This window comes from Nicotiana attenuata, chromosome 5 (genome assembly GCF_001879085.1).
Source record: "Nicotiana attenuata strain UT chromosome 5, NIATTr2, whole genome shotgun sequence".
In the NCBI taxonomy this organism is placed as follows: domain Eukaryota; kingdom Viridiplantae; phylum Streptophyta; class Magnoliopsida; order Solanales; family Solanaceae; genus Nicotiana; species Nicotiana attenuata.
The window spans coordinates 30,992,069-31,019,974 of NC_031993.1; the positions used below are offsets into that span (position 1 = coordinate 30,992,069).

Below are 27,906 nucleotides of genomic sequence, written 5' to 3' on the forward strand. Positions count from 1 at the left end.
GGTTGAGACCAGAAAGTCAGACCTTTTCAAAGTAAAACAGAGGGACAATGAGATGCTCAGAGAATTCGTGTCCCGGTCTCAAATGGAACGGATGGACCTGCCTCCGGTCACGGACGATTGGGCCATTCAGGCCTTCACCCAGGGACTCAATGTTCGAAGCTCGTTGGCTTCACAACAGTTGAAACAAAATCTGGTAGAGTATCCGATTGTTACATAGGCCGACGTGCATAACCAGTATCTAGGGGTGTGCATTCGATTTATCGATTCGATTTTGACCTTATCGATAATTACTTATCGATTATCGATTTGTACATATGCTTATCGTTATCGTTTCAATAAGGTTTCGATTTTTTCGATTTCGATTTATCCATTTTTGGGGCTTATCTTCGGTTATCGATTACACCAATAAGAAAATTTGCGGGATTACACGGAAAGTATATCGCTATAAACACGCCTAACTAATATGGACAAAAGAAGCTAAAATAAGACGAACACCCGAAGAGAGGTCAATGACAGAGAGAGAAGGTCTCTTGAAATGGATACGGAGGTGAAATCTGCTGATGCTTGAAATTGTAACAAAGGCACGGATAGAGAGAGAGAGAGGGAGAAACGTACTATTGAAATCGCCGGAATACGCCGGAGTTCGCTGGAGTTCAATTTCTCTGTTGGGTTTGCAGTTCGCGGGAGAGAGGGAGAAAGGTAAAAGCAACGCTGAAGAATGGGTAGAGGAAATAATAGGGTTAGGGACTTAGGGTAAAGGAAAGGGTATTATAGAATAAGGGTATATTTGTTTTTTTAGTATATCTTATCGGTTTATCGATAAACCGATAACCGAAAAGGACAAAATCGAAATTGAAATTGATAACTCGATAAGGAAAATTTCAAAATCGAAATCGAAATCGATAAATCGATAAACCGATTCGAATGCACACCCCTACCAGTATCAATAGAAAATTAGGGTCAAAGATGATCAACTTGGGGCCCCTTCCTGGTCTGTTTATCCCGCCAGAGCCGTCGACAGGGTCAAGAGAGACATTGATCGTGAACCAAGATCAAGCAGGGATTGCTATCAACCGTACAATAGGGACCGAAGAGGTAACGGGTCCTGACGAAACCCTGTGAGAAGTGAGAGGCCGAGTGATCAAGGTCAAAACAAACGAGGACTCATGAGCAAAAACAATTTCGACATTTCCATCGGGCCTAATAAAGCGCCAAGATAATCGGAATATAAATTTAACGTCGACGCTGCCGCCATCGTATCTGCCATCGGGTGCATCAAAGACACCAAATGGCCCCGGCCTCTACAGTCCGATCCATCCCAAAGGGATCCTATTCTAATGTGCAAATATTATGGCACTCACATCCACAGAATAGAGGATTACCGACAATTAAGAGAGGAAGTTGCCCGGCTATTCAATAACGAACATCTCCGAGAGTTCTTGAGCGATCGAGCCAAGAATCATTTGAGGAATAGAGATGCTAATAAACAGGTCGAGCAGGAAGAACCTCAGTACGTCATTAACATGATCGCCAGTGGCCTCCATATTCCCCACGGGCAGATGTTAAAGCGCACCAAAGTATCCATCACGAGGGAAAAGTGGACTCGGGATTATGCGCCCGAAGGAACCTTGTCTGTCAATGACGAAGACGCAGAAGGGATCGTGCATCCCCACAACGATGCACTGGTAATATCTATACTCACAGCTAAAACTTGAGTTAAGCATGTCTTGATTGATCCGGGTAGCTCAGCCAACATCATTAGATCGAGGTTTGTGGAACAGCTCGATCTACAAGATCAAATTGTGCCTGCAGTAGAGTTCTAAACGGATTCATCATGTCATGTGAAACCACCAAAGGGGAGATAACATTACCGGTGAACGCCGATGGAACGATCCGGGGAGCCAAGTTCTATGTAATCGAAGGCGATATGAGGTACACCGCTTTGTTCGGGAGGCCATGGATCCATAACATGAGGAAAGTACCCCCGACTCTGCACCAAGTGTTAAAATTCCAAACGCCAGGAGGGATTAAAACAATCTATGGAGAACAACCAGCCGCAAAGGAAATGTTCGCGGTTGAAAAGGTGATTTCGATATCCACACTTACATCGACAAAAGACCCGAACTCGGTCACCAAGGAAGGAACCAAAAATCAATCACCGATATCGGTCTCGACCGAATCGGAGAAGCAGGGGACGGGTGAGGATGACGACTACGGGGTCCCCAGGTCCTACATAATCCCTGATGATTCTGACGCCACCAAGTCAACGATCGAGGAACTGGAGCAAGTCGTACTGATCGAGCATTTGCCCGATCATAAGGTATACCTAGGCATGAGGTTAAGTCCCGAGCTCATGAAAAACTCATTCAATTCCTCATAGCTAATGTGGATTATTTCGCTTGGTCCCACCTTGATATGACAGGGATCCCCCCGGAAACAACCATTCACAAGCTGAGCCTGGACCCGAAGTTTCATCCAGTCAAACAGAAAAGAAGACCTTAGTCTGAAGTCAAACATGCGTTCACCAAAGATGAGGTATCAAAATTCCTTAAAATAGGGTCGATTCGGGAGGTTAAATACCCGGATTGGTTACAAAACGTAGTGGTAGTCCCTAAAAAAGGAATAAATTAAGAGTGTGGGTAGACTATAAAGATTTGAATAAGGCATGACCAAAGACTCTTTCCTTTTGCTCAACATCGATCGCATGATCGATGCAACGGCCGACCACGAGATCCTCAGTTTTCTCGACACCTATTCCGGGTACAACCAAATTCGGATGGACCCGGGCGACGAGGAAAAAATGTCCTTCATCACTAAGTACGGTACCTACTGCTATAAGGTAATGCCATTCAGACTAAAAAATGCCGGCTCCACTTACCAACGCCTAGTAAATCGGATGTTCAAAGAACAAATAGGAAAATCAATCGAGGTTTACATTGACGACATGTTAGTTAAGTCCTTGCGAGCAGAGGACCATTTAAAACATTTGCACGAAACCTTCAATATATTGAAGAAGTACAATTTGAAGTTGAATCCGGAGAAATGCACGTTCGGAGTCGGATCGGGGAAATTTCTCGGATTCATGGTATCTAACCGGGGGATTGAGATCAACCCCGATAAGATCAAGGCCATTGAAGACATCACTGTTGTGGACAACGTCAAAGCTGTTCAAACGTTAACCGGTCGCATAGCCGCCTTGGGTCGATTCATCTCGAGGTCCTCCAACAAGAGCCATCGGTTCTTTTCACTGTTGAAGAAAAATAATAACTTCTCGTGGACCCCGGAATGCCAACAATCCTTGGAGGAATATCTATTGAGCCCGCCTTTGCTTTACACTCCGAAGGTAGACGAACAACTGTGCCTATAATTTGCAGTATCCGAGGTGGCGATGAGTGGAGTCCTGATCCGGGAAGAAGAAGGTGCGCAATTTCCTATCTATTATGTTAGCAGAACTCTAGGCAAGGCCGAAACTAGGTATCCTCACCTAGAAAAATTGGCATTTGCTTTGCTAAGCGCCTCTAGGAAGCTAAAATCGTACTTCCAATGCCACCCCATATATATTATAACTACTTACCCACTGAGCATAGTGCAAAAACCCGAACTCTCGGGCCGTGGAGATCAGTGAATATGATATCGAGTATCGACCCCGGACCGCCATTAAGTCTTATATTTTGGAAGACTTTGTGGCCGACTTTATGCCGGCCTTAATACCCGAGGTCGTAAGAGAGTTGTTATTGAACTCGGGGACTTCTTCGGGAATCTAGACCCTTGATACGGATGGTGCCTCAAACGCAAAGGGGTCCGAACTTGGCATAGTATTGAAGCCACCAACAGGTAGTGTATTTAGACAATCTATTAGCACTGTAAAGTTGACTAACAACGAGGTCGAGTATGAGGCCATGATTGCAGGTCTCGAACTGGACAAAAGCTTGGGGGCAGAGGTGATCGAAGCTAAGTGTGACTCCCTCCTTATGGTGAACCAAGTTAATGGGACGTCCGAAGTCAGGGAGGAACGAATGAGGAGATACCTGGATAAAGTGCAGGTAACGTTACATCAGTTCAAGGAGGGAAACTACAATATGCCTCAAGATCAAAACAGCGAGGCCGATGCTCTCGCTAACTTGGGATCATTGGTCGACGATGATAAGTTAAGCTCGGGGGCGGTCGTACAACTCATAAGATCGGTAGTGGGAAAAGGTCATACCGAGATAAACACAACAAGCCTAACTTGGGACTGGAGAAACAAGTATACAGAGTATCTGAACACCGGAAAACTGCCCTCGGATCCTAAGGAATCGAGGGCTCTACGTACGAAGGCAACCCAGTTCAGCTTGTCCGAAGACCGTACCTTATTTTGGAGAATGTTTGATGGACCACTTGCAATATGTCTAGGACTAGGAGATACCGAGTGTGTTCTGAGGGAAGTCCATGAGGGCACCTGCGAAAATCAGTCGGGCGCCGAATCATTAATTTAGGAAAATAATCAGAGCGGGCTACTACTAGATCGACATGGAAAAGGACGCGAAGGAGTTCATACGAAGAGCCAATCTGGTTGGCCGCCCAAAAACAACGGATCGAAAGGTATTACAATCGAAGAGCCAACCTATGACACTTCAATTTCGGGAACTTGGTGTTAAGGAAGGTTACACTAAACACCCGTAACCCGAACGAATGGAAACTGGGACTGAACTGGGAAGGTCCATATTAAATTATCGAGATCACTAGAAAATAATCGTACAAACTTGGAGCAATGAGCGGTGACCGACTATCGAACAACTGGAACTTAACTCACATGAAACGATACTATTGCTAAGGTACGACCCCATTCATTTCTTTTCTTTACATGTCGAACTAACATTTGCAGGTGATATTCAAGAAACGATGCTCGAAGTTGAGCCTCCGCCAAGGCCAATTGCGCCCGTGCATTTTCCTTTTTCGAGTCCAAGCGGTCCATTTTGCCTTTCCACTATTCGTCCTCGACCTTGATTACATCCATCTCGGCTCGGTGCTGGTCGATCCGATCAATCTTCTATTGGATCTGCGGGATCTGACTATTAGTCACAGTGTCTAGCTCATCGTCACTAACTTCAAAGATTTTTACCTGTTCCAAGTTCTTTCTGAGTTGCGTACAACTCGGCTCTAAGGCTCTTAGACTCTCCTTCACGTTGCTCACTGAGAAGTTTGAACATGTCTCTCTTCTAAGCGAGCTCTTTGGCTTCGGCCTCGAGTTGGCTCAGCTTATCTTGATACCAGAGAAAGGTCTCCTGGTGAAGCACCTCGGCCTGCAAATATGAGAAGAAATATTAGGATCACCCATAACCAAAGCTGAAAAATAAAAGGGTTTGGTAACACCTTACCCGGTTCAGCCCCTTTTGTGCTTCATTGAACAAACATGGGGAATCCACCTTGATCATTTTTGCCTGGTCTTCTTCGGTTACCAGGCACCAGAGGTAACTAGCTACCCCAACGAGGGAGGAAAGAACCCGAGCATCCTCCGAAATGGTGATGATAATTGACCGCTTTCGACTAGGATCTACACTCGGGGCAGGGAACCGGTTGACTAGTCTCGGGCTCAAATTAGGCCCACCTGCCCCCGAGGTCGAACTTTTCCTCGGTACTTCTGGTTCTCCTAATTTGGTGGCGTCCTCCGTAGCGGTGGAGTCCACACAATCAAAAAATCTTTGGAAGGGATTGTCCGCTCCATGGACCCCCTCATTTGATCGCTCATTCGTCATTTGAGCTTCACTGAACATCGATTCAGTGAATGAAGGCGATCTCGTTATGTCAATGATACCGGGCGGGGCAGAACCGGCGTCTTGAGGGTTCTCGACCCTCACTACTGCATCAGCCTCTTAAACTTTAGAGGGATTGGCCTCCGTTGTTCCCCCTCGGCTGTCACCCGTTCGTCGGGCACAGACGACTCATAGGCCAGAAAATGATCGTCCTCCTCTGGCTCGTCCTGAGCCGGAGGAGTGAGTCCGCGTCGAGCACTCGGGAGCTGGTGCTCTCCTTTGGCTTACACACCAGCCTTCTTCGCGTTTTCTTTTTCTCCGAGCCTAGGGAACTCGGAGTCCTCTTTCTTTTCTTCTCTCCGGTCCGCCTCGGAGCAGTGGACTCAACAGGCAAGTCCTCGCCACCAACTAGAGGCCTAAGCTCGATGTCCTTAGGAAAACCTATGAAAGAAAGTAAAGGAAATAAGAATTTGATGTTAAAAAAAAGAAGCCTGACACAACCTATTCAGGAAGGAAATACCTTGAGAACGGGCCTCCTAACGACCCTCTGATATTTTGTGCCACGTGTGCCCGGAGTAGGGCATTTGTGAATCTATACCTTCAACCCACTCCTTGAGTCGAGGGACAGCATTGGGGACTCGAGCGACGACTGCATTACTTTGAATACCGATAAGGAAAAGAGAAGTAAACATAAAATCAACGATTGAAGGGAAGCTCTACTTACGTGATGTATTCCACTTGTCGGAAAATAACCTGCATTCGGCAGGAATCAAGTGCAAAGTCCTCACTCGGAAAAAACGCCCTTGCCAGCCTCGATCCCGGTCCTCATCGATACTTGAGAACAGGGCCTTGCTGGCCCGGCGCACCAGCTTTATCAGCCCCCCTCGGAACATTCGGGGACTGTACAAACGGAGTAAATGATCTACAGTAAAATGGCATAAGTCGACTTTGTTCACAAAAAACCGTAGGAGGATCACAATCCTCCACATTGAAGGATGAATCTAACACAGGCATACCCCGTATCTCTTACAGAAATCTATGATGACCGGGTCTATTGGTCCTAATGTAAAGGGATAAGTGTAACCACTCAGATATCCCTTGACATGGGTGGTAATGGCCTCCTCCAGGTCGGGGACCACTATGTTTTTATCGGCCTAGTTGCAGTCTTTTCGGACCGTAGAGAGGACCTCTTCACACCGACCTTGTAAAGAGGAAGGCTTTTCAACTTTGAAATCATCACTGACCGAGCATCCCCCGGAGATGAACATTTTTAGGGGAGGTTTGGGTACTGGTTCATCAACGACCACGCTCGGAGCAGTCTCTTCGACCTCAGTAGCCGGCCGCGAAGTATAAGGAACTTCTTTCTAGGGAACTGTTTTGGAAGTCTTTGCCATTATTTCAGAGAATAAAAATGGAGGAAAATCTGGAAAAGATGAGGAAAGAAACGAAGTTGAAAGATTGGACTTGTTGGCCCGAGAAGAAGATGGGTAATATTTTTTGCAAAGGACCTTGAATTATGAGGGTAAATGTGCTAAAGAGTATTGAAATCTAAGGGATACGAGGGTAGAAGGTTTGATGTAAAGTAAAAATGAACAAAGAAGGTTGTATTTATAGGAACTCGGCGACGTTTCGCATTCAGGGATAGCCGACCGACGTTTGACATGCATTTAATGCCATTATGATGTGACTGATGAGACGTTTCAAATGTTTTGTCATTTCTGTCACGACGTATCGAAGTAGGAATCAGAAGCTCAAGCCGTTTCTCGTCGTTTACTCTCCGAGAAATGAGGGGACTATCTGTATACGAGTAAAACCAGGCTCGTTATACACCCCGGTCCCCAACGTGATAAGCCAAGCTCAAGACATGATGTCAAGGGGCCAAAATCGAGGCGAAGTTCTCATCGAGTCGAAGTCCGGGGGCATAACGCCCAGCCTCGAGAATATCGGGGTCCTGGTTCGGGACCGGTCCTAGCTTTGAATAACTTCGAAGGATGTTGTCAAGTAATCAAGCACGACCAACGGAAGACCGTGATATCCGTGACCGGCCGGGTATCAATTAATTAGAAGATTTTTACCTTTTATAAGAATCGTACATAGAGTGAGACTCTCCTACTATATAAAGGGGGTCTGATGATTCATAACACCCATTGTAACACGCATTCCAAAGCAATATATTATTATTTTTCTCTGCTATTAGCTCTTTTCTTGTTCACCAGTGCTTGCCACAGTGAGCCCGTATCGAGGGCATAGATTTCACTAAGGCTGAAATTATCCTATGCGTGTGGTTTGAATTTATTTTTATCTTTACTTGTTCAATCTAATTCAATTTATAGTTTTGTGTCAAATTAATTTGCGTATGCTTAGAATCACTTACAAATTCAATTGTTATCCGATTTTGAGGGTAAACAAAGATAAAATTGAGACTTCAAATTTTGTGAAAGACGACTTTAGTTCCTGCTATGCAAATCGATGTAACCTATAAATGCTTTGGCAATTGGACTGGAAAACTTTTACAAGTTCGAGGAGAGCTTTTTGCCTAGTTGCCTGCAAATGCATGACTCATAAATCAAGTAAAGCTCCTCTCTTTCCAATTCCTACTTTCGTTAGACAGTGTAACATTTTCATAGGAAAGATAGATAAAATTGATAATTTAATGGGTTAAATAGGCATTAAAAATACAATTGAAATAGGAGGATGGAAATATTTATTTGTTTAAACTTGAAGTAATAGTTTGATTTTTTAAGTAAAATTGAGGATGTAAATAATTTTCACCCAATGTTAATAAACATTAAATTCGCCTGCAATCCTTCTTTCTTTTTTCCCCTTCTACATGAGTTCTCCACTTAAAATTTTATAGGAGTGCTTATTTTGGTTAAATCACAATTGCATATTCGTTTTATAAATTGCAATTGCATATTACGTTTTATAAATCACGTTTGTCTTTGTGATTTACAAGTCACATTCACTAAATGCAATGTCGTTCGTTAATGCGACTATAAGTCACAATTACCAAATCTCATTAGTAGTCGAGTAAAGCACTTATTATATACTCCCTCCGGTCCACAATAAGTGATTTTTTGGTCTTTCTTTTGTGGTCCAAAATAAGTGATTTTTTCAGATTTCAAAAATGAATTAATTATTTTTTTCCTACATTGTCCATGGAGTAAATAGTATTGGAGTATGTGTTAGGAGTGTTTATGTGAAGAGATAGTAAAGGTTAATATGGTCAATTTCATTGATAATTGATGTTAAAAGGTGAATTTCTTAATTTGTGTGAAAACAGCCAAAAAATTACTTATTTTGAATCGGAGGGAGTATGAATTTTAATAGTAATAAATTACATGGGAAAGATGCTTTTTTCTCTCTCTTTCGAATTCCTTTTTTCCCCTCTCATTCTAACTCCTTCTTTTGTTAGATAGTGTAACATTCACATGGGAAAGATGTTTTTTATTGCTTTTGTAGCACCGTGATGTGTGTACCTAGAAATTTAGCCATTTTGGTTTGCGTCTATAAACTACTCCCTCTACCTCGTTTAATAAAACCATTTGGGTGTTTTTCTTATACGGAAAACGGCCAAATATACTCTTGTACTATCAGAAATTATTTAACTGTATCCCTCGTTATACTATAAGTCTATATATATCACTATCGTTATGCTATTGGTTCAGATATACTCCTTTTCTTTTAAGTTTGTCCAAAGTGGACATCCAATCTGTGATGACCCAAAAGGTCATCACTTGCTTTTAAATTAAATTTTGTGTTTTTGAGGCCTTGAAAACCTCATTTAGAGTCACTTCAATTTGCGTGCGCAGTCCGGGCGCGTAGCCGGAAAGCTTAAACATGAAAATCTGTGAAAATTGATAAAATTTGGCTAATAAATGAATTAATTTGACTTCGGTCAACGTTTTGGGTAAACGGACCCAGACCCGTGATTTGACGGTCCCGGAGAGTCCGTAGGAAAATACGGGACTTGGGCGTATGCCCAGAACCGAATTCCGAGGTCCCGAGCCCGAGAAATGAATTTTTAAAGGAAATTATTTTCTAAAATTGTTTAAGGAAATTTGAAATGAAATTTGTTTAGAACATGCTGGTATCGGGCCTGTATTTTGGTTCCGGCGCCCAGTACATGTCTTATATATGATGTAAGTCATTTCTGTAAAATTTGGTCAAAAACGGATGTCGTTTGACGTGATTCGGACCTAAATTGCTAAAGTTGATGTTTTATGAAGTTTGAGAAAAATCCTTTGATTTTAAGGTTTAATTCATTGTTATTGAGGTTATTTTAGCGATTTGATCGCACGGATAAGTTCGTATGATGTAGTTGAGTTAGTACGTATGTTTGGTTAGGAGCCCCGAGGGCTCGAGTGTGTTTTGGATGTGTTTCGGGAAGTTTTGGACTTAAGAAAAATTGCAGAAACAGCTGATCTGGTATACTGATGCTTTCTTCTTCGCGTTCGCGGGAGAACCCACGCGAGCGATGCAGTAAATTTTGTCGAAGGAAAATCCTTCCACGCGAACGCGTAGCTCAGGTCGCGAACTCGAGGCAGTGGGGGGCTATACCTTCGCGAACGCGGTCCTGGCCACGCGAACGCGAAGGCCAAGTGGGCCTGGGCAGGGGGTGGGGCAATTACCCTACGCGAACGCGACCCACTGGACGCGAACGCGAGGGCTCGAGGGGATCCTTCTCCGCGAACGCGAGCCCATTTACGTGAACGCGAAGGCTTATCCAGCCTCACCCATCGCGAACACGAAGGGTCTGTCGCGAACGCGAAAGGCATTTTTGCCCAGTTATTTTAAAAGACCCAAAACAGAACACTTACGGGTTTTATGAAAATTTCATAAACCTCTTCTTCTCCAAAGCTCTAGGACGATTTTTGAAGCATTTCCTCACCATAATCTCTTGGGTAAGTAATCTTTAACTTGTTTTCTTCCATGTTTATCAACACCCACTAGATTTCTAGGCCTAAAATATGTGATTAAGGGTAGAAAATTAGGGATTTGAGTAGAGTTAGGTCTTTTTGATTAATTGTGATTTAGACCTTGATTTGGGGTCGAATCCTGAAAATAATTATATATTTGGGCTCGTGGGTGAATGGGGGATCGAATTTTGGTTCGAATCTCGTGTTTTGACCAAGCGGGCCGGGGTCAATTTTTGGGTTTTTGGGAAGAATAATTAAAAAGCTACAATTGAGCATTGGAATTGAATTGTTTAGCGTTTATTGATGTTATGAAGTTGATTATGTATAGATACGATCGATTTGGAGCCGAATTCGAAAGGAAAGGCGGTGTTTGAGGCTTGAGTTGGCCGTGGAAGTTTGAGGTAAGTGTCCGGTCTAACCTTAGCTTGAGGGATTAAGAGTTGTGTCCTATTTGCTAATTGCTTCTTGTTGAGTACGACGTATAGGCATAGTGACGAGTATCTATACGTTGGTGTCGAGCATGACCGTGAGTCTTGAATTGATAGTTATTGTGTTCTTGAATGATACTACGGGTGTTAAAAATTGATGGTATCCGATATTGAGCAAAGATTTAGTTTATTTTCGTGGATTTTATTTATGATTGAGGATTGGTACTAATTGAGCTGAGTAGGAGTTGAGTTAGGATTGGTTATAGCTGATTCTCCCTTGCCGGGATGTTTGTCTTAAATATTGTTGTTCCCTTGCCGGGAAGTTATTATATATCTTTGTTCCCTTGCCGGGATTCCTTATAACTTTGTGTTGGCTTGCAAATGGAATCGGGTGGTACGCCTACCACGAGATATGATGAAATGGGATCGGGTGGTACGCCTACCACGAGATATGATGAAATGGGATCGGGTGGTACGCCTACCACGAGATATGATGAAATGGGATCGGGTGGTACGCCTACCACGAGATATAATAAAATGGGATCGGGTTGCACGCCTGCAACGAGATGTGAACCGAAAGTGTAAATTGCCTTTGTTTTCCTTATCCTTGATAGAAGTTGAATTTTTGGTTTCTTGATAATTCCCTTGATATTCTGTTTTATCTGTTAGTCCCCGAAGCATGTTTCCCCTTCCCAGCTTTAAATTGTTTGTTCTAGTTTATTTTCCGCTGTAATATATATAACTGCACAGGTTTATCTGGAGTCTGGCCCTAGCCTCGTCACTACCTCGTCGGGGTTAGGCTAGGCACTTACCAGCACATGGGGTCGGTTGTGCTGATGCTACACTCTGCACTCTGCACTCTGCACTCTGTGCAGATACCGGAGCAGTACTGGGGCAGCGGCAGTAGGTTGGGAGCCAGCCTTCAGTCCACAGAGATCCCGAGGTAGTCCTGCAGGCGTCCGCAGGCCCGACGTCTCTTCTATCCACTATTATGTTCTGTTATCATTTGTATCCGAGACAGACTGAGTTTCTTTCTTTCATACATTTGTATGTAGTAATCATAGACAGTCCGTGAATGTTGTGGCACCGGTTTCTGGGTAGAGACATATGTTGGCTATTAGTAACGATTTGGTATTATATTTGTCTAAGTCTTCCGCTTAAATTTTCGTTTTCCGCTATTATTTTACTGCTTATCACCTGTTGTTACAAGTAGTTAAAGGTGTTAAAAATGAAAAGGTTAAAGATTTCTAAATTTCGTGGCTTGCCTAGCTTCTACGAGTAGGCGCCATCACGACTCCCGAGGGTGAGAATCCGGGTCGTGACACAATCCTACGTGACACTGACATTTGATGAGGTGGATGCCACATGGTTTGCCACCTCAGTGCCTCTAACCCATTTTACCCCTCCCTTCTATTTTTTTCACCACTAAAATTATCTTCCCGTCCACCACTATTGCCACCATTATCGCTACCATGAAAAATATTGTATTTCAAATTTTAGTCTTTTATATATGGATTAGGGCGCTGAGGTGGCATGCCATGTAGCATCCACCTCATCAAATATTAGTGCCACGTAGAATTGGATGTCCATCTTGGACAAACTTAACAGAAGAAGGGTATATTTGAACCAATAGTATTACGACAGGGGTATATTTAGACCCAAAGTATAACGAAGAATATATTTAAACCTTTTCTCATAGTATAAGGGTATATTTGGCCCTTTGCCGTTTCTTATATATACCTAACTTTTCCGTTTCATTTTAATTGATTTTAATTGATTATGTTTGAATAGAAATGGAATTTGATAAAAAGGTATAAACTTTTTTATTATCTTAAATATGTCACAATGTTTTTATAACTTTGTCATTGAGGACAAATGAGAAGTTTAAATTAAGTTATCTCCAAATTTAGAATAAATCTCATTCGTTTTTTTGCACAGACTGCAACAACAATTACAAGCCCAACGTAATTCCACAAATGAGATATGTGGAGGGCAATATATATGCAGACCTTACTCTATTCTGAGAAGGTAAAAAGATTGTTTCCGATAGACCTTTTGCACATGCTATAAAGTGAAATATGTCACATAAACTAGAAAGAACAATATTCTAAGCTATTGCTTTATTATCAACAACAGTCGCTTTGGCCGAGTGGTTAAGGCGTGTGCCTGCTAAGTACATGGGGTTTCCCCGCGAGAGTTCGAATCTCTCAGGCGACGTTATTCATTTTACTCTTCCATTCATTTCCTTTGGCTTTTTCTCTTTTTTGCTTTTTAACTTTGAATTTTGATTTTCAGATAATTAACACTTGCCGAATAATATTAGGCATGCGCTGTTTTTTCACTTTGAAGTGGGATTTGGGAATAAAGGCCCATTTCCCAACTCTGTTTGTCCCTCAAACATGATGAGAGAGACCTATTAATTTTATGTGCTCGAGGGCAAGTGGTCCAATGTTGTTCCCCTCTACTTTCAACAATGTCACAGCATCCAACACGGTAAAATTTTATCTAAACCGATGTTTAAAAAACACAATTCCATGTGCAAAATATTTCGTATTCATGTAGGATTCGAAGAAAGGATGTACAAAATATTTTGTGTTCATATAGGGTTTGGGGAAAGGACGTACCCTAAAGGGTCTGATGCTGACAACCTACCCTAATGCTAGTATTAGTGGCTGCTTTTATGACTCAAAATCCGTGGCTTATAGGCCATGCTGAACCCGATGTTAACACCATTAAATTCGAAATCGACCATACTTAATGTTATACAACTGAAACGTGATTATTAAATATAGTAGAGTATTTTGTTTTAGATTAGAAAATACCTATAACCATATTTTATTAAACAATTTTTTGTTTTATTTTAGAACAGAAAATAGGTAATTTTTTTTTTTTAAATTTTTAACTAAAGTGTCTCGTAAATGAACTTAAAACACCTGAACTTGAAGTGATATTGTGATAGTGAAGTAGTTGCCTTAGTTGGGAAAATCAAATTAGGTAACCATTGCTGATGATGTAGACCATGACCCTACACTTAGAATACCCTTTCTGCATGGGCCTTGCTCATTGAATCATTCCACTGCGTGCTTTGATCCATGATTTATATCATCCATTTGAACAAAATTGGGTCCAATAAAAGCTTAAAATATTAACAGCTTTACCTATATTACCATATATAATAATGTTTCTTCTTGCGACAACCATTATTGTAAACGAGAAAAAGAGGAAAGAATTTACAACTATGAAGCACTCAAGAAACCCTTTCTCCTTTTTCAATTACTATATTAGGTTATTCCCTCTAATAATCGTTAGTCAAATGGGATAATCTTGCAGATTGTGCATTCCTACCAACAACGCTTTACAATCTAATAATCATCACATCTCACGCTTTTTGTGTTAAAGTAAATAAAGCCTAATGATAATCCCTTCTTCATGAGCTGGTTTGCTTATCCAATTCTTTCAGTAAATAAATTGAAAGATTAAAACTATAGAACTTTGATATAACTGATAGCTTAAGATAACTTTACACATCTAGTGTACCTGAACCTAACGTAGCAAACTACCTACTAGTTTTCCATCTAGTTATTTGTATTTATCTCCTACGTAACCTTTTGTAGCAAGTTACTTTTTTTTTTTTTAATTTTATAAATATCTTGACATTCATGTCTACTCTTTCACATTTTATCTACTATTTTAAACGTTTGCGATGCTGCTATATATTTAATGTCTTTATACTTGACCTTTGTCTCTTATAATCCTCCTCTAGTTTGGCCTCTGTATTTGGTTCATCTAGGGTCACACATAACATAAGTAACAGAGTGGCATAAATGCCATTTAACAAAGTGTAGCAGAGGGCAGTCAAAATAGCACCTTATTCCCAACATTATTAGTATCTGCTCCAGAAGACAGCATAGGAATTTATGTTTAGCCATAAACCACAGGTAGCGATGATGGCGGCGGAACAAATAAACTGCCAGTTACCCAAAAAGATGACCGAATTACTTGATGAAAGAATCAACGGCACATCCAAAATAGCACAAGTTCACATAGTCGTATCCACAGTCACGTCTATGAACTAAAAGCACAAAAGCTTTGTTAGAGTTCCCAATCAAGGAATGTACCTAGGCGGGTAATTCAATCAGTATACTCTGATCAAATTAACCATATTTTTGAATATCCCACTTCTTGTACAGGAGCAGCAATTTCTGTGACCATATTTCTGAAAATCCCACTTCCTGTATAGGAGCAGCAAATTCTAGTGACCATATTTCTGAAACTCCCACTCACTGTTGTCTGAAGGATAAAACAAGCACACAACTGTTAGGAGATATGCATAATGCTACAACTGTATGCCTAACAATAGAGCATTAGCACACAGCTTACCAAGAGGACAGACTTGACGAGTCTTGAGCCACCTACTAATGCAGTGGAAGTGGAACGCATGGTTGCAAACTCCTGCAATAAGCAGCAAATGGCCAAACTGAGAATTTCCAAGTATAGAAGGATATCCCATATTAAACATTACATAAACTGATGATGAGTATAAATTTGTGCCCTTTATGTTCTAAAATTCACAGAAAATGCAGTCCTTGGGTAATGGAAATTAAAAAAAAATTTAAAAAAACAGTAACAAAAGAAGGTCGATATAGCAACTATTGAAGCCCTCTGATCCATGTCAAGCTGACTCAAGGAACACAGTCCTAACACTTATACAGGATAAAATCTGCTAGATATCAGGTATATGCCAGGGGTAACACACAGTCCTAACACTTATACAGGATAAAATCTGCTAGATATCAGGTATATGCCAGGGGTAACACATATAGTCAACGAAAGCAAAGGCATCTGATAAATTAAGTTCCTCCAATAGATAGAAACATGAAGAGCACCGAGCTGGAGCACTCAATCTAATAAGCAAAGGCATCTGATAAATTAAGTTCCTCCAATAGATAGAAACATGAAGAGCACCGAGCTGGAGCACTCAATCCAATATCCTTCTCAAAGCTCAATTCTTAGGCAGCAATAACGTAAATGTAAGATATAATTATGGTCCGGATAGTAGCATAATATCAGATAAATGCCATATCGTGTAGAAGGAAATTTTTTGAAGAGTGGCTAAAGTGAGAGAAGAAGAAACATGACTAAGTTTAGGTCCCCTCATAACACATTCCTAGCATATCCGCCAGTAAATTAATTTAGTTCAAACTACAATATCATTACAAGTAAAATACATTAGGAAGGCCAGAGTTACCTAAAAATAATAAAGGTAAAGCAAAATACTCTTGGCAGCATCTCTAATTTCAAGAAGTCAAGATTCAAATATAAATTAATAATAATTGCCAAGATTGTCACTTATCATTGTTCCTTTGAGTCAGATAAGCTGATGAATCAGCATAAGATAATCTGTCATGATCACATCATCATTACATCCAGGCTTACACAATGGAAAGGCCACAAGAGAAGCACACAATATTAAATTTCTTCAACCAAGTCCAGTGCCATTCCTTCCCCCAACCAAAAGAGAAAGTATTCTGAGGGAGTCATACTCTCATAAATCTATGCAGTCTGGTGAGAAATGGGTTCTCCCTTCCATTCAAAAATGAAAACTAGGAATGGGAAAAAACCTTTTGATTTTCCACTAAAACCAAAAGCAAAGACACATTAGGTAAAAAGAATTGATGGTAACAAAAAAGTTCTGTTCCTCTCCCCCTCCCTTTTGCTTTCTTCACATCCTCATTCACAATTAGTTCTTTCTCCCAGCTTGTAGCAGAATGAGGGGTTTACAAAGGGGATAAACTGGTTTTTGTGTTGGTCTGTTGAAGAATATACAGGCAAAGCTTAATATGAAAGTAAAATTCACCTACTAGATGGTACAATTTCTGAGCTTGTTCCGGAGGAAGAATAAGCGTTTTTCAGGTGTGAAGACAAATAATGGAAGAAGAAAAGGGAAGGAGAAAAGAGAGAGAGAAAAGTGAACAACAACCATTAGTTTGAAATAAAAAGAGCGGATTGGGGAGGAACCTCCAAAATGATGAAATGAAAATAAATCATCTTCTAAGCAAAAAATTAATTTTAAACTAAAAAATTGAATTATTACCAAAATATTTGTGCCTAGTAAAATTTACACACCAAAGACTTAAACAAAACAATCAAAATCCTGATATCTTAGTTATTTACATAAGTAACAAAACCGGTGGACTAGTATTTAGCTTCAGTTGTTGACAATTCTACATCATGTCCTGTTACTAAAACAAGATCTTATTGTTTATGTATGCTCGCATGATCCAACCCATTGGTGTAATCCCATAGGGAAACTTTTCGTAGGATCTTGTATAGAAAATGTTCTGCTTCCTCCTTCCCTTGGTTTACTCTGACAGAAAATAAAGAACATGGCCCTATCTTGTTTAGATTAAAAGATAAGACATCTTCATGTGTGGACAACGCCCAGTATACGAAAGACTGAAAATCACATCTACAGTGTGCTGTAAAATCTTGGGTACACTATAAATTAAAAATACATTAATTATTGGAACAAACTTAATCCCGCCTTATCACAAAATATATATCGTTGATAATCAAACGATTTCATTTGTTGTGGTGATTAAATTCTGTCAAATGGTTGATAACTGTGCTATATTCAGAGACAGCAAAAATAACTAATGGTAATACACAAAGATGGAAGATCACTTAGAGAAAGGCATAAGAAAGCATGGCAGGTTGACAAACTAGGGTAATATAAAAATTGGTAATAATTCTACTTCCATAAAAGAGAAACAACATACCCCAAGCCACTGTGCATTCCTCACTTGTTGCACTAGCTTGATTAGCTTGACATTCAATACCTAATAAATTGACCACAAGATAAAGCAAATACTTAGAGGAACAAGCTTTAGCAATGAAATGACGATCATATAAGCAGACAGAAGTGCACTTCAGAAGCAGTAGAAAAGAGAGCCAAGACTCACAGAGATCCATGATGTGGTTCCTACAGATAGCACAGTTATCGACCACAATATCTGCAATCAGCAAGTAAAGAGACTACATTGAAAAGCTCAATTAAAATCATACAAGCATATGTCTCATATACATCAAAACAATAGATAATTGTATATATACATAGAGCACAAGTATATACCTGTCTGGGATACTGAATTTAAGAACATGCACACGAAATTATAGCACAATATTGACACGTAAGTACATATTATTACACTAAAACTCCTGGTAATATGTATAAACATGTGTTAAAATATTCCTTTGCCCCTGCTCTCCACTAGGTAAATTCAATTAACATTGCATCAACAAAAGAGAGCTCCATCAAAGACAGCATTATAAATTACAGGACAGAACCGCTGAAGAAAATAGCAAAAGCATATTAGCTAATACTCAACATTGCATTCTCCTACTCAAACTCTAGGCCTGAGTTTGTGCGTAGATTAACCCCTAACGTTCAGCTTGTGTTTTGAGTATCAAAGTGACGGAAGAACAGTTGCATAAGTGTCAATGTGTGTGTGCATATGATGTTCATCATGTTAAAGTGCGAAGTCCACAGTGTACTCAATGCTTGAAGGACCAATCTACTTCATTGACTTCTGGTGGCCATTAGATGATGTTTAATGTGTGCTTCCACACATAAACATACACACACACACACAGAGGGGACCAATTTACTTGCATTACATTCCCGTGGCTAGTGCAGGAGCTTTACTAAATGTACACACAGGGGCGGATCTATGTATAAAGGATGGGGTGGTACGCCACCCGCAAACTTTGGCCGAGACTATGCAATAGTATGTATAGATGCATGTGTATATAGAAGAAATGGTACAAATATTTTAAGTGGCACCCCCATTATCAAAGTGACCGAAGGTGCCACTGGCAGTGCACTGACATTCCACCTTAGTGGCGCGAGTTCGAATCCCGCCTACCACACTTTTCGTACCAGTTCCTATTGACTTTTTCTTTGTTTATTAGTTTATTTTGAAATTTCTTTTCTCCCTTTTTTTCTTTAAACATTAAACATAAATTATATAAATCTTTTTCTTTCGAAAATCTATTACTGTGGCGTTTTCTCAACTCCTCCATGATTTATCAATAGACGATAAAAAATTAATTTTTTTTCTCTAGGAGCACAATTCCAATAAATCTATTTGCAGAAACCAAAAAAATATAGAAATCCTTGAATAAGTTACTATTCTAATCAAGGATAAAAGTTTATTTTATTGCCATATTGCTCTAAAAGTAGGATAATTGTATATAATATTGATTGAGTTAATTTTCATAAAAAATAGTAAATTGAAAAATGTCCATAAACTTGCTTCGGTTTTAAAGTTTACAGTGCTTATTAGTATAAGTTTTTGCCTTGGGTACCTAAATATAAATTGATAACGAGCCTTTTTTTCTTATACAAAATGCATAATCTAGTTGAATTTTATGCTTCTTTTCCAAGTTACAATAATAACTACTACATAATATTTTTGCTCGATTGATTTGTTTATATTAATTTCAAAGACGGATATCCCGAACCGAAACCCAAATAGACAAAACCGATTAACTTTATACCCTATTTAGACAATGTAAGTTGTAGCCCTGTCTACTTTCAAAATTTTGTGGCACCCAGAACCTCTAAATCCTAGGGGTGTGCATTCGAATCGGTTTATCGATAAATCGAATCGATTATTTGTTATCGGTTTATCGATATCGGTTTATCGATTTATCGATTTCGATTTCGAAATTTTCCTTATCGAGTTATCGATTTCGATTTCGATTTCGATTTTGTCCTCTTCGGTTTATCGGTTTATCGATAAACCGATAAAAAATACTAAAAAAATTAATTTTTTTAATTTTTTTTTTAGTGTTTTTTTTAATCTTTTTTGTTGCCCTTATTCTATAATACCTTTTCCTTTACCCTAAGTCCCTAACCCTATTATTTCATCTACCACATTTAAGGAATGACCATATTTAAAGCTCAAGTGAATGAAGTTCAAATTAATGGAAAATAGAATTAGCCGTGATGATGTATTTTTTTTTATACCGTTGGAGTGTTGGTGGCATACATTTGATCCCTTACTTTAGTTTCGTTGCAAGTGCTTGTTGACACAATTTTTATGCTATAAACGGTGTTCGTCTTATTTTAGCTTCTTTTGGTCCATATTAGTTAGGCGTGTTTATAGTGATATACTTTCCGTGGAATCCCGCAAATTTTCTTATTGGTGTAATCGATAACCGAATCGATAAGCCCAAAAAATCGATAAATCGAAATCGAAAAAATCGAAACCTTATTGAAACGATAACGATAAGCATATATACAGATCGATAACCGATAAGTAATTATCGATAAGGGTCAAAATCGAATCGATTAATCGAATGCACACCCCTATTAAATCCTGAATCCGCCTCTGTACACACACACACTCTTATATGTATAGGAGCTTTATATATGTGAATGTGTGTATAATTAAATATTTACAGGAACTTTAATGTCCGTGTATGTGTAAGTGTGTGTATAATCAGAAATATTTACACTACACATACGCACAAAATATCATCAACTTGTTGAATTTATACACGAGCTTTAATGTACATGTGTATGTGTGTGTATAATTAAAAATATTTAGACATCACAAATACATAAGCACATATGATATCATCAAACCGTTACAAATACGAAGAAATGTAAGCGTACGAGTACGGTTAGGGTTAGAAAATTACCCCAAGCCCATAGAGAGACAGCGTTCCACTTTTTTATCTCAAAACGCTTGGCCTTCTTAGTGGAAGATGATGATGAAGCTCCGGCACCGGTAGAACCCTCGCCGGCCGGAACCATAGTCACGTCGGTGTCGACAGATGCCATTGAACAGAAGCTATAACACGCTCCTTTGGAATTCAATATACACTAGAAATTGAATTCGATTTTACAAAGACGGGGAATTTTTCCGTCTAATAGTGAAGAAATTGAAAAAAATCGTGAAGTCGGGTATATATAGAAGATTAGAAGCTATTGGGCTAACTTAAGCCAGTAGAGAATGGGCTGTAAGCCCAATAATTTGTTCCAACAATGTTGACATAATTGACTCACCCAAAAGTCCCCAACTCCAATTTTTGTTGACTTTTGACTTCACATTCGATAGTTTCTTCTCTTTTCACCCCCTCCAACCCCCCCTCCCCCCACTCCAAACAAAAAAGGAAGATAAATTCTTCTCTTTTTCTTCTTTCTTTTTCATTTCATTCTATAGTCTTCTTGTTCTTAGAGCTATGTTTAGATATCTATTTATTTTTGGGCACTGGCTAAATTCGTGTTAAACTTTGGGAAATGGTTCAAATTTATCATCTATCGATAGTTGGGGTCAAATCTATCTTTGCCATTACATAAATGGATTACATTTTTCCTTAATAACTAACGGTAAAAGTTTTCTAACATGTCGGATTTTCTTACAATAAAAAATGATCAAAGAGTTGTTCATATTGTAGGGGTTCTAGTTCAAAATTTCAAATTTCAGATTCTGTTCTCCGAAATTAGTTATTGAGTCCATCTTGATACTAAGAGAGTACATGATTCGATTTGAATCGATTTTCTTACAAAAAAATCACAATATCTGTTTTGCTTACTATATGAACGAAATCAAATGGATATAAAGTCAATTTTCTTGGTTTCAAATTTTTTAGTGGAAGTTAGGTCTTTGTTGGTTGAAGTCTCTACTTCATGAAGTGTGAAATCTTATTAATTTACACACAAATGGACTCAAGGCGACCCACATAAAACTACCTTTTCATGGGAGTTTGACTACTTCCTAACGATTTGTTTTTTCAGCCAAAATAGTTGACTGTTTGACCAAAACGTCTTAAACCTTTTTGTTAAACTAATTAAGTAAAATGATAATAGGTAAATTCTAGTTAAATGTAATAAGTTTTAGATCCAAGATTGATGGGAAGTAACAACCTAGAAATCGCATTTAAAGCTATTTAAGGCCGAAAAGCGGTTTAATAATACTCTTGTGAGTAAATGAAGGAATGAGGACAAGCAATAAATACGAGAAATAGCAATGAATGTAAATAGGAAGAACACTTCACCCACATATCAAATAATGCAGAAGATTCTTTCCTCTGACAAGGAGATATGGCAGTGAACGAGAATATAAGTAATGCTTTCTCGGATCATGTGAATGGAAAGGAAGAATAATCGATGAAATCAATCACTATAGAAAGGTAAACTTGGTATATTCCCTCAATGGTCCACTTCTTACAATAATGTTCTCATATTCAATCTCACGTGCCCCTTTTCTTCTTTTTCTCTTTCTATTTATATGGGATATTCTCTAAAAACCCTAAAAAGTACGACAAATGGAATATCCAGGAGAATATTATTGTCACTAGTTCCAAGACTACACTAACCGGTATTCATATTCTTCGCTATTCGACCTCGACCTCTACGGCTCGCTCGGCGACTGCTTGTTGTTAGGCTTTGGTCGTCCTCGTCTTATCAGCCCGGATCAGAACATAGTCTTTCACTTTACGTTCTTTCCACGACCAACTTCCTCTGCAAGATTTTGACCCATACAGTTAGTCCCTCCGCTTGTCGGGGTTGCTTTTTGGCCGGCCCCGATGAGCGGACCTTTTCAGTCGCTGACTTATGAAGAAGTTTTTGGGCGTAGTGATCGAGTGGAGGCGCTCGTTGCCAAAGCCATGACGTGTCATTTTGAGATTCGTGGGCCATGGAGTTGGTATAGGGTGACATCACAACGCATGCATCATCATTGCGCGTCTTCCCGATGCGTTGTCTCGTACCTCGAGTCCCTGTTGTTTCGATTCTAGGGCCATTGGCGGTTACTCGCATCGATTCGAGCGCCCCTGAGGTCTATAAATAAAGAGGGGGATATTTCTCAAAGAAACTTTTGAACTCTTTCTAGTTTCTTCAACCCTACATTTGCTTCCTTTTCTCCTTCTTGTGTTCTTACTTCCTGTAACCGCTTTCATTGCCACCCCTTCTTCTTTTTCTGTCTCTTCATATACACATTATAGGAAAATGGCTACCACAACCCCCAACGTAGAGATAGTTTCCAACCCTACTTCGTTATCGGTGGCCGTGCCTTCCAGTGGCGGAGAATCGGCGGTGGTAGAGGATGAAAGTTTTCCCACTGTGGAGGAGATTATTCCTCATAACCCTCCTTCCAGGTCTGACTTCTCTAAGGAACCCACGCTTGAACCGGAGTCGGCGAAGTCGGAGATGGAAGCGAAGCACCTTGCCGCCCTTAGGGCCAAGTACGACATTCCAGCCCACGTTGACCTGGTTCCGGCCGGAGACGACGTGATTCAAGTTCACAAGCCTGGGTATTATGCGTTTTACGCCTACCCATTCCATATAGGTTATTCTCTTCCTCTTCCTCCATTGGCGGAGGAGTTCTTCCGTTACTACCGTGTTTGCCCGGCACAGCTCATCATCTGCTGGTGGTAGAGGAAAAGCGGTCGCCATGGAAGATTACGGGTCTGGTTCTGATACAGAAGAGGTGCAGACTTTTGAGGAGAGATTTACTCGAGTGGAGGTTAGGACCGAGGGGTCCACTCGAAATATTGTCATCCCTATGGATTTTAACTTGTTAGTCAACTCGGAGAGCGTGGTTCCAGCTTTGGCCTCTTTATGTGTGGAGCCCGAGAATAGGACCTTGCAGACGCTGAAGGATGAGGACCTATCGTTAGGCATTTCTGGGATGTCCCTGCGAGTAAGTCCGTTCTTATCGTTTTGATTTCTTCCTTTTACGTTATTTGTCGTTGCTGACCTTTCATTGTCTGTTTATCAGACCCTCATCTTGGAGATTGAGAGCGCCCGTCGGGAGGAGAAAAGGACGAGGGTCTATAAGAAGATGGAAGCGAAGTACAGAGAGTATCGTACCAAATACAAAGCCCTGGTCCGTTGCTTGGTGAGGACGCCCTGTTTCCAACCCTCCGGGACGACCCGAGGCAAAAGAATGAGGAATTGAAGGTGAAGGACGACGAGTTAAAGGAGAAGGATGATGAGCTCATGAGGATTATTGGCAGGTGTAGTGAGCTTGAGGAGACGTTAAGGGCCAAGAACGATGGGCTCGAGGTGAGCAAGGGGGTCATGGCCGAGTGCGTCGATCTCCAAGCTCAGGTGACATTTTTACGGGCCGAGCTTGAGCAGAGCACAACTGTGGTTACCGGCTTAAGGGATGAGCTGGTTGCCAAAGTTGCGGAGTTGGAGCGAGTTGAGAGAGCCAGGTCGGCTGCTGTGGCGTAGGCGACGGCGTTGGCAGGCACCCTTCGCGTCTTCAGGTCAGAGCGTGCTAGTGAGCAGAGACCTTTTTCTCTCAAATAGGCGAGGCTCGAAGAGCAAATTGGCGGACTGGAAGGAGACATTCAGGATTTGAACGAGCAGATCACTATCCTCAAGGCCGAGATAGCGCAGCAGCAGGCCCAACCGTCTACCTCTCATGCTTCCACTTACCCCAACGTCCCAAAAGACTTGTACGAGAAGTGGGTCCATACTGAGGCTCATCTTGACATATTCAGGGGTTTGTCGGCGGCCTGGAAAGCCTATGGGGCGGAGTTTGAGTATGCTCGTGCCGCTTGCGGCTATGACCCTGGCACGCCCAGAATGGATGATGACGAGGAAGATGTGGACGAGATTGAGCCAGATGCTTGGCATGAAGACGAGTACTTGGATGGCGAGGGTGGAGATGGTGCTGCTGGACCGGGCGGCGAAGATGGTGACGGAGGTGATGCATTGTAGTTTTCTTATACTTAGTTTTTTCTGCTCTTTATCTTTTTTGGAGGGGGGTCTTTTTGGCCCTTTGTAAGATACTCTATTTTGGAATGGAATGACTTGTCTTTTTGCGGTATGTTTTGGCTCTTTTCATTTTTCTTCGTATGCTTTTTCCTTTGTAAGAGTTCTTAACTTAGTTGACGTGACCGAGGTCAGATGCCGATTGATTTGAACGAGGTCGAACGCTATTTGATTCGAACAAGGTCGAATGTTAATAAATTTCAAACGAAGTTGAGTGTTAATGAATTCGAACGGAGTCGAATGTGAGTCGATTCGGACGAGGTCGAATTTTTGATCCTTTAAGTTATTCAAACGAGGTCGAATGTAGATAAATTCGAGCAAGGTCGAATGTAGATAAATTCGATCGAAGTCGCATGTGAGTCAATTCGAACGAGGTCGAATGTAAATAAATTCGAGCGAGGTCGAATGTGAGTCAATTCGAACAAGGCCGAATGTCTGACTCTTTAAATGATTCGAATGAGGTCGAACGCAAATACGTTCGAGCGAGGTCGAATGTAGATAAGTTCGAGCGAGGTCGAATGTGAGTCAGTTCGAACGAGGTCGAATGTATGACTCTTTAAGTGATTCGAACGAGGTCGACTGTAAATAAATTCGAGCGAGGTCAAATGTAGATAAATTCGAGCGAGGTCGAATATGGGTCAGTTCGAACGAGGTCAAATGTATGACTCTTTAAGTGTTTCGAACGAGGTCGAATGTAAATAAATTCGAGCGAGGTTGGATGTGAGTCAATTCGAACAAGGTCGAATGTTTGACTCTTTAAATGATTCGAACGAGGTCGAATGTAAATAAATTCGAGCGGGGTCGAATGTAAATAAATTCGAGCAAGGTCGAACGTGAGTCAATTCGAACAAGGTCGAATGTCTGACTTGGCATAATATATGAACTTGGTGGAGATAAATTCATGCGTGCATATTTCGCTTTGTTTACACATATCCATTGGAGAAGTTTACATATGTTGGAGAAGTTTACATACGTTGAAGTTTGCATGTTTTCCCGAAGTCCCAGTCCATCTAGTCCCTTCATTGGTCGACCTGGAAAAGTAGTTGATAGGTCGAGCAATGAACTTATACTAAAAACTCTGAGACGCTCTCTTTGTCGCCTCATTAAAAACCTCCCTGAGAAAACCCAATCGGGACAAAACTCGGGTAAGGGAAAAAAAGTACGACTCGGGAGACGTCTATCCTTAAAAGTTGAAGTATTTGAGGTGGACGACGTTCCAATTATTTTGTAGTAGTTTTCCTTCCATTGTTTCTAGTTGGAATGACCCTTTGCTAACTGCCGCCGTGATTTTACATGGGCCATCCCAATTGGTTCCCGATTTGCCTTCTCGTGGATCTTTGTTTGCTTGTGTTTTGGCTTTGAGTACGTAATCCCCGACTTTGAGTGGCCTGATTTTGGATTTTTTGTTGTAGTACCACTCTTCTTGTTGTTTTTTAGCTATCATTCTTATGTAGGCCATGTCTCTTCGCTCTTCGGCTTTATCGAGGTTTTGCCTTCTGTTCTCGTCGTTGCTTTGCCCGTTTTCATTTGAGTATCTCAAGCTAGGCTCCTCGACCTCGACTGGTATCATTGCATATACTAGTGAGTATGGCGTTTCCCCTGTGCTCGTCTTTGGCGAGGTGCGATATGCCCATAACACTTTTGGTAGCACTTCCGTCCACAGTCCCTTGGCGTTTTCGAGTTTCTTTTTCATGATATTCAGTATTGTTTTGTTGGAGGATTTTGCCTGACCGTTTCCTGCAGGATGATATGGCGTGGAGAGTATTCTCTTGATGTGCCATTTTTCGAAGATCTCGGGGGTCTTTTTTCTAGTGAACTGGGGACCGTCGTCGCAGCTGATTTCTTTGGGGATGCCAAAGCGGCATATGATGTTCCTCCATATGAACGTGATTACTTCTTGTTCGCGTATTTGGGCGAATGCACCTGCTTCCTCCCATTTGGAGAAATAGTCAGTTAAAACTAAAAGGAATCGTACATTACCTCGTCCCGCCGGGAGGGGTACGACGATGTCCATTCCACACTTGATGAAGGACATGGCAAAGTGACTAAATGAAGGTGTTCGCCCGCTTGGTGAATCATGGGGGCGTATCTTTGGCATTGCTCGCACCTTTTGACGAAATCGACGGCTTCCCTCTTCATCGTGGGCCAATAGTAGCCCGCCCGTATGAGGCATCTGGCGAGGGCTCGATTGCAGGTGTGAGCTCTGCAATGGCCCTCGTGCACTTCCTCGAGGACGCACTGTGTTTGATTTGGCCCTAAGCACTTTGCTAGGGGGCCGCCAAATGTTCTTTTGTACAAGTCGGTATTGACGACACTGTACCTGGCCGCTTGTATTCGAAGCTTCTTGACTTTTTTTTTATCGGGCGAGAGCACTCCGTCCTGCAAGTATAAGATAGTACGATTGCGCCAGTCCCAAGTCAGGTTTATAAAACGTACCTCGATTTGGTCTAGCGATGAATGGAGGAGAGTGACCACGTCCCCCTCTCCGGTTATGCTTTTGGTGGCCGCTGCCAATTTGGCGAGGCCATCTGCTTCGATGTTCTGCGCTCGAGGTATTTGATCGAGCTGGCATTCGTCGAACTCGGGTAATATATTGCAAATCTCGGTCTGATATTTCTGTAATCGTTTCTCCTTAATTGAAAGTCCATGTGACCTGGTTGACGACGAGTTGCGAGTCGCATTGAAGGATGACTCTTCGTGCTCCGTATTTGAGTGCTAGTTTCAACCCTGCAATCACGGCCTCATACTCGGCCTCGTTGTTAGTCATATCAGGGCATCGTATGGATTGGCGAACCACTTCGCCCGTTGGGACCTCGAGCACGAGTCCCAGTCCAAATCCAGATGCATTAGAAGCGCCGTCGGTATACAGGACCCACAGGTCGCGTACTTTGGTAGAAGTAATGGCGGTTTCCTTCTCGACTTCGGACATTATCTTCACTCTGAAGTCAGCGACGAAGTCGACAAGAACTTGTAACTTTATCGCTGTTTGCGACTGATAGGTTATTTCGTGCTCGCTCAGCTCTATGGCCCAC

The 27,906-nt window shown here is 41.1% G+C and overlaps 1 protein-coding gene and 1 non-coding gene across 2 annotated transcripts; one reads left to right on the forward strand and one right to left on the reverse strand.

Annotated features, from left to right (window-relative positions):
- On the forward strand, positions 13,215-13,296 carry TRNAS-GCU. The gene has a single exon. It is a non-coding gene; the product is annotated as a tRNA-Ser (tRNA).
- On the reverse strand, positions 14,927-21,044 carry LOC109225596 (RING-box protein 1a). The gene is made up of 5 exons (XM_019390314.1): positions 20,788-21,044; positions 18,042-18,092; positions 17,859-17,918; positions 15,460-15,531; positions 14,927-15,369 (listed from the first exon to the last, which is right to left on the reverse strand). The coding sequence occupies exons 1-5, from the start codon at positions 20,927-20,929 to the stop codon at positions 15,332-15,334; spliced, it is 363 nt and encodes a 120-aa protein (XP_019245859.1). The 5' UTR covers positions 20,930-21,044; the 3' UTR covers positions 14,927-15,331.

Bases quoted from the DNA above. Each gene is read 5' to 3' on its own strand.
- LOC109225596 (XM_019390314.1), bottom strand. From the start codon at position 20,929: ATGGCATCTGTCGACACCGACGTGACTATGGTTCCGGCCGGCGAGGGT. The intron at 17,919-18,041 runs GTGAGTCTTGGC...TCAATTTATTAG, and splicing joins GAACCACATCATGGATCTCT to GTATTGAATGTCAAGCTAAT. The intron at 15,370-15,459 runs GTAAGCTGTGTG...TTTATCCTTCAG, and splicing joins TCGTCAAGTCTGTCCTCTTG to ACAACAGTGAGTGGGAGTTT.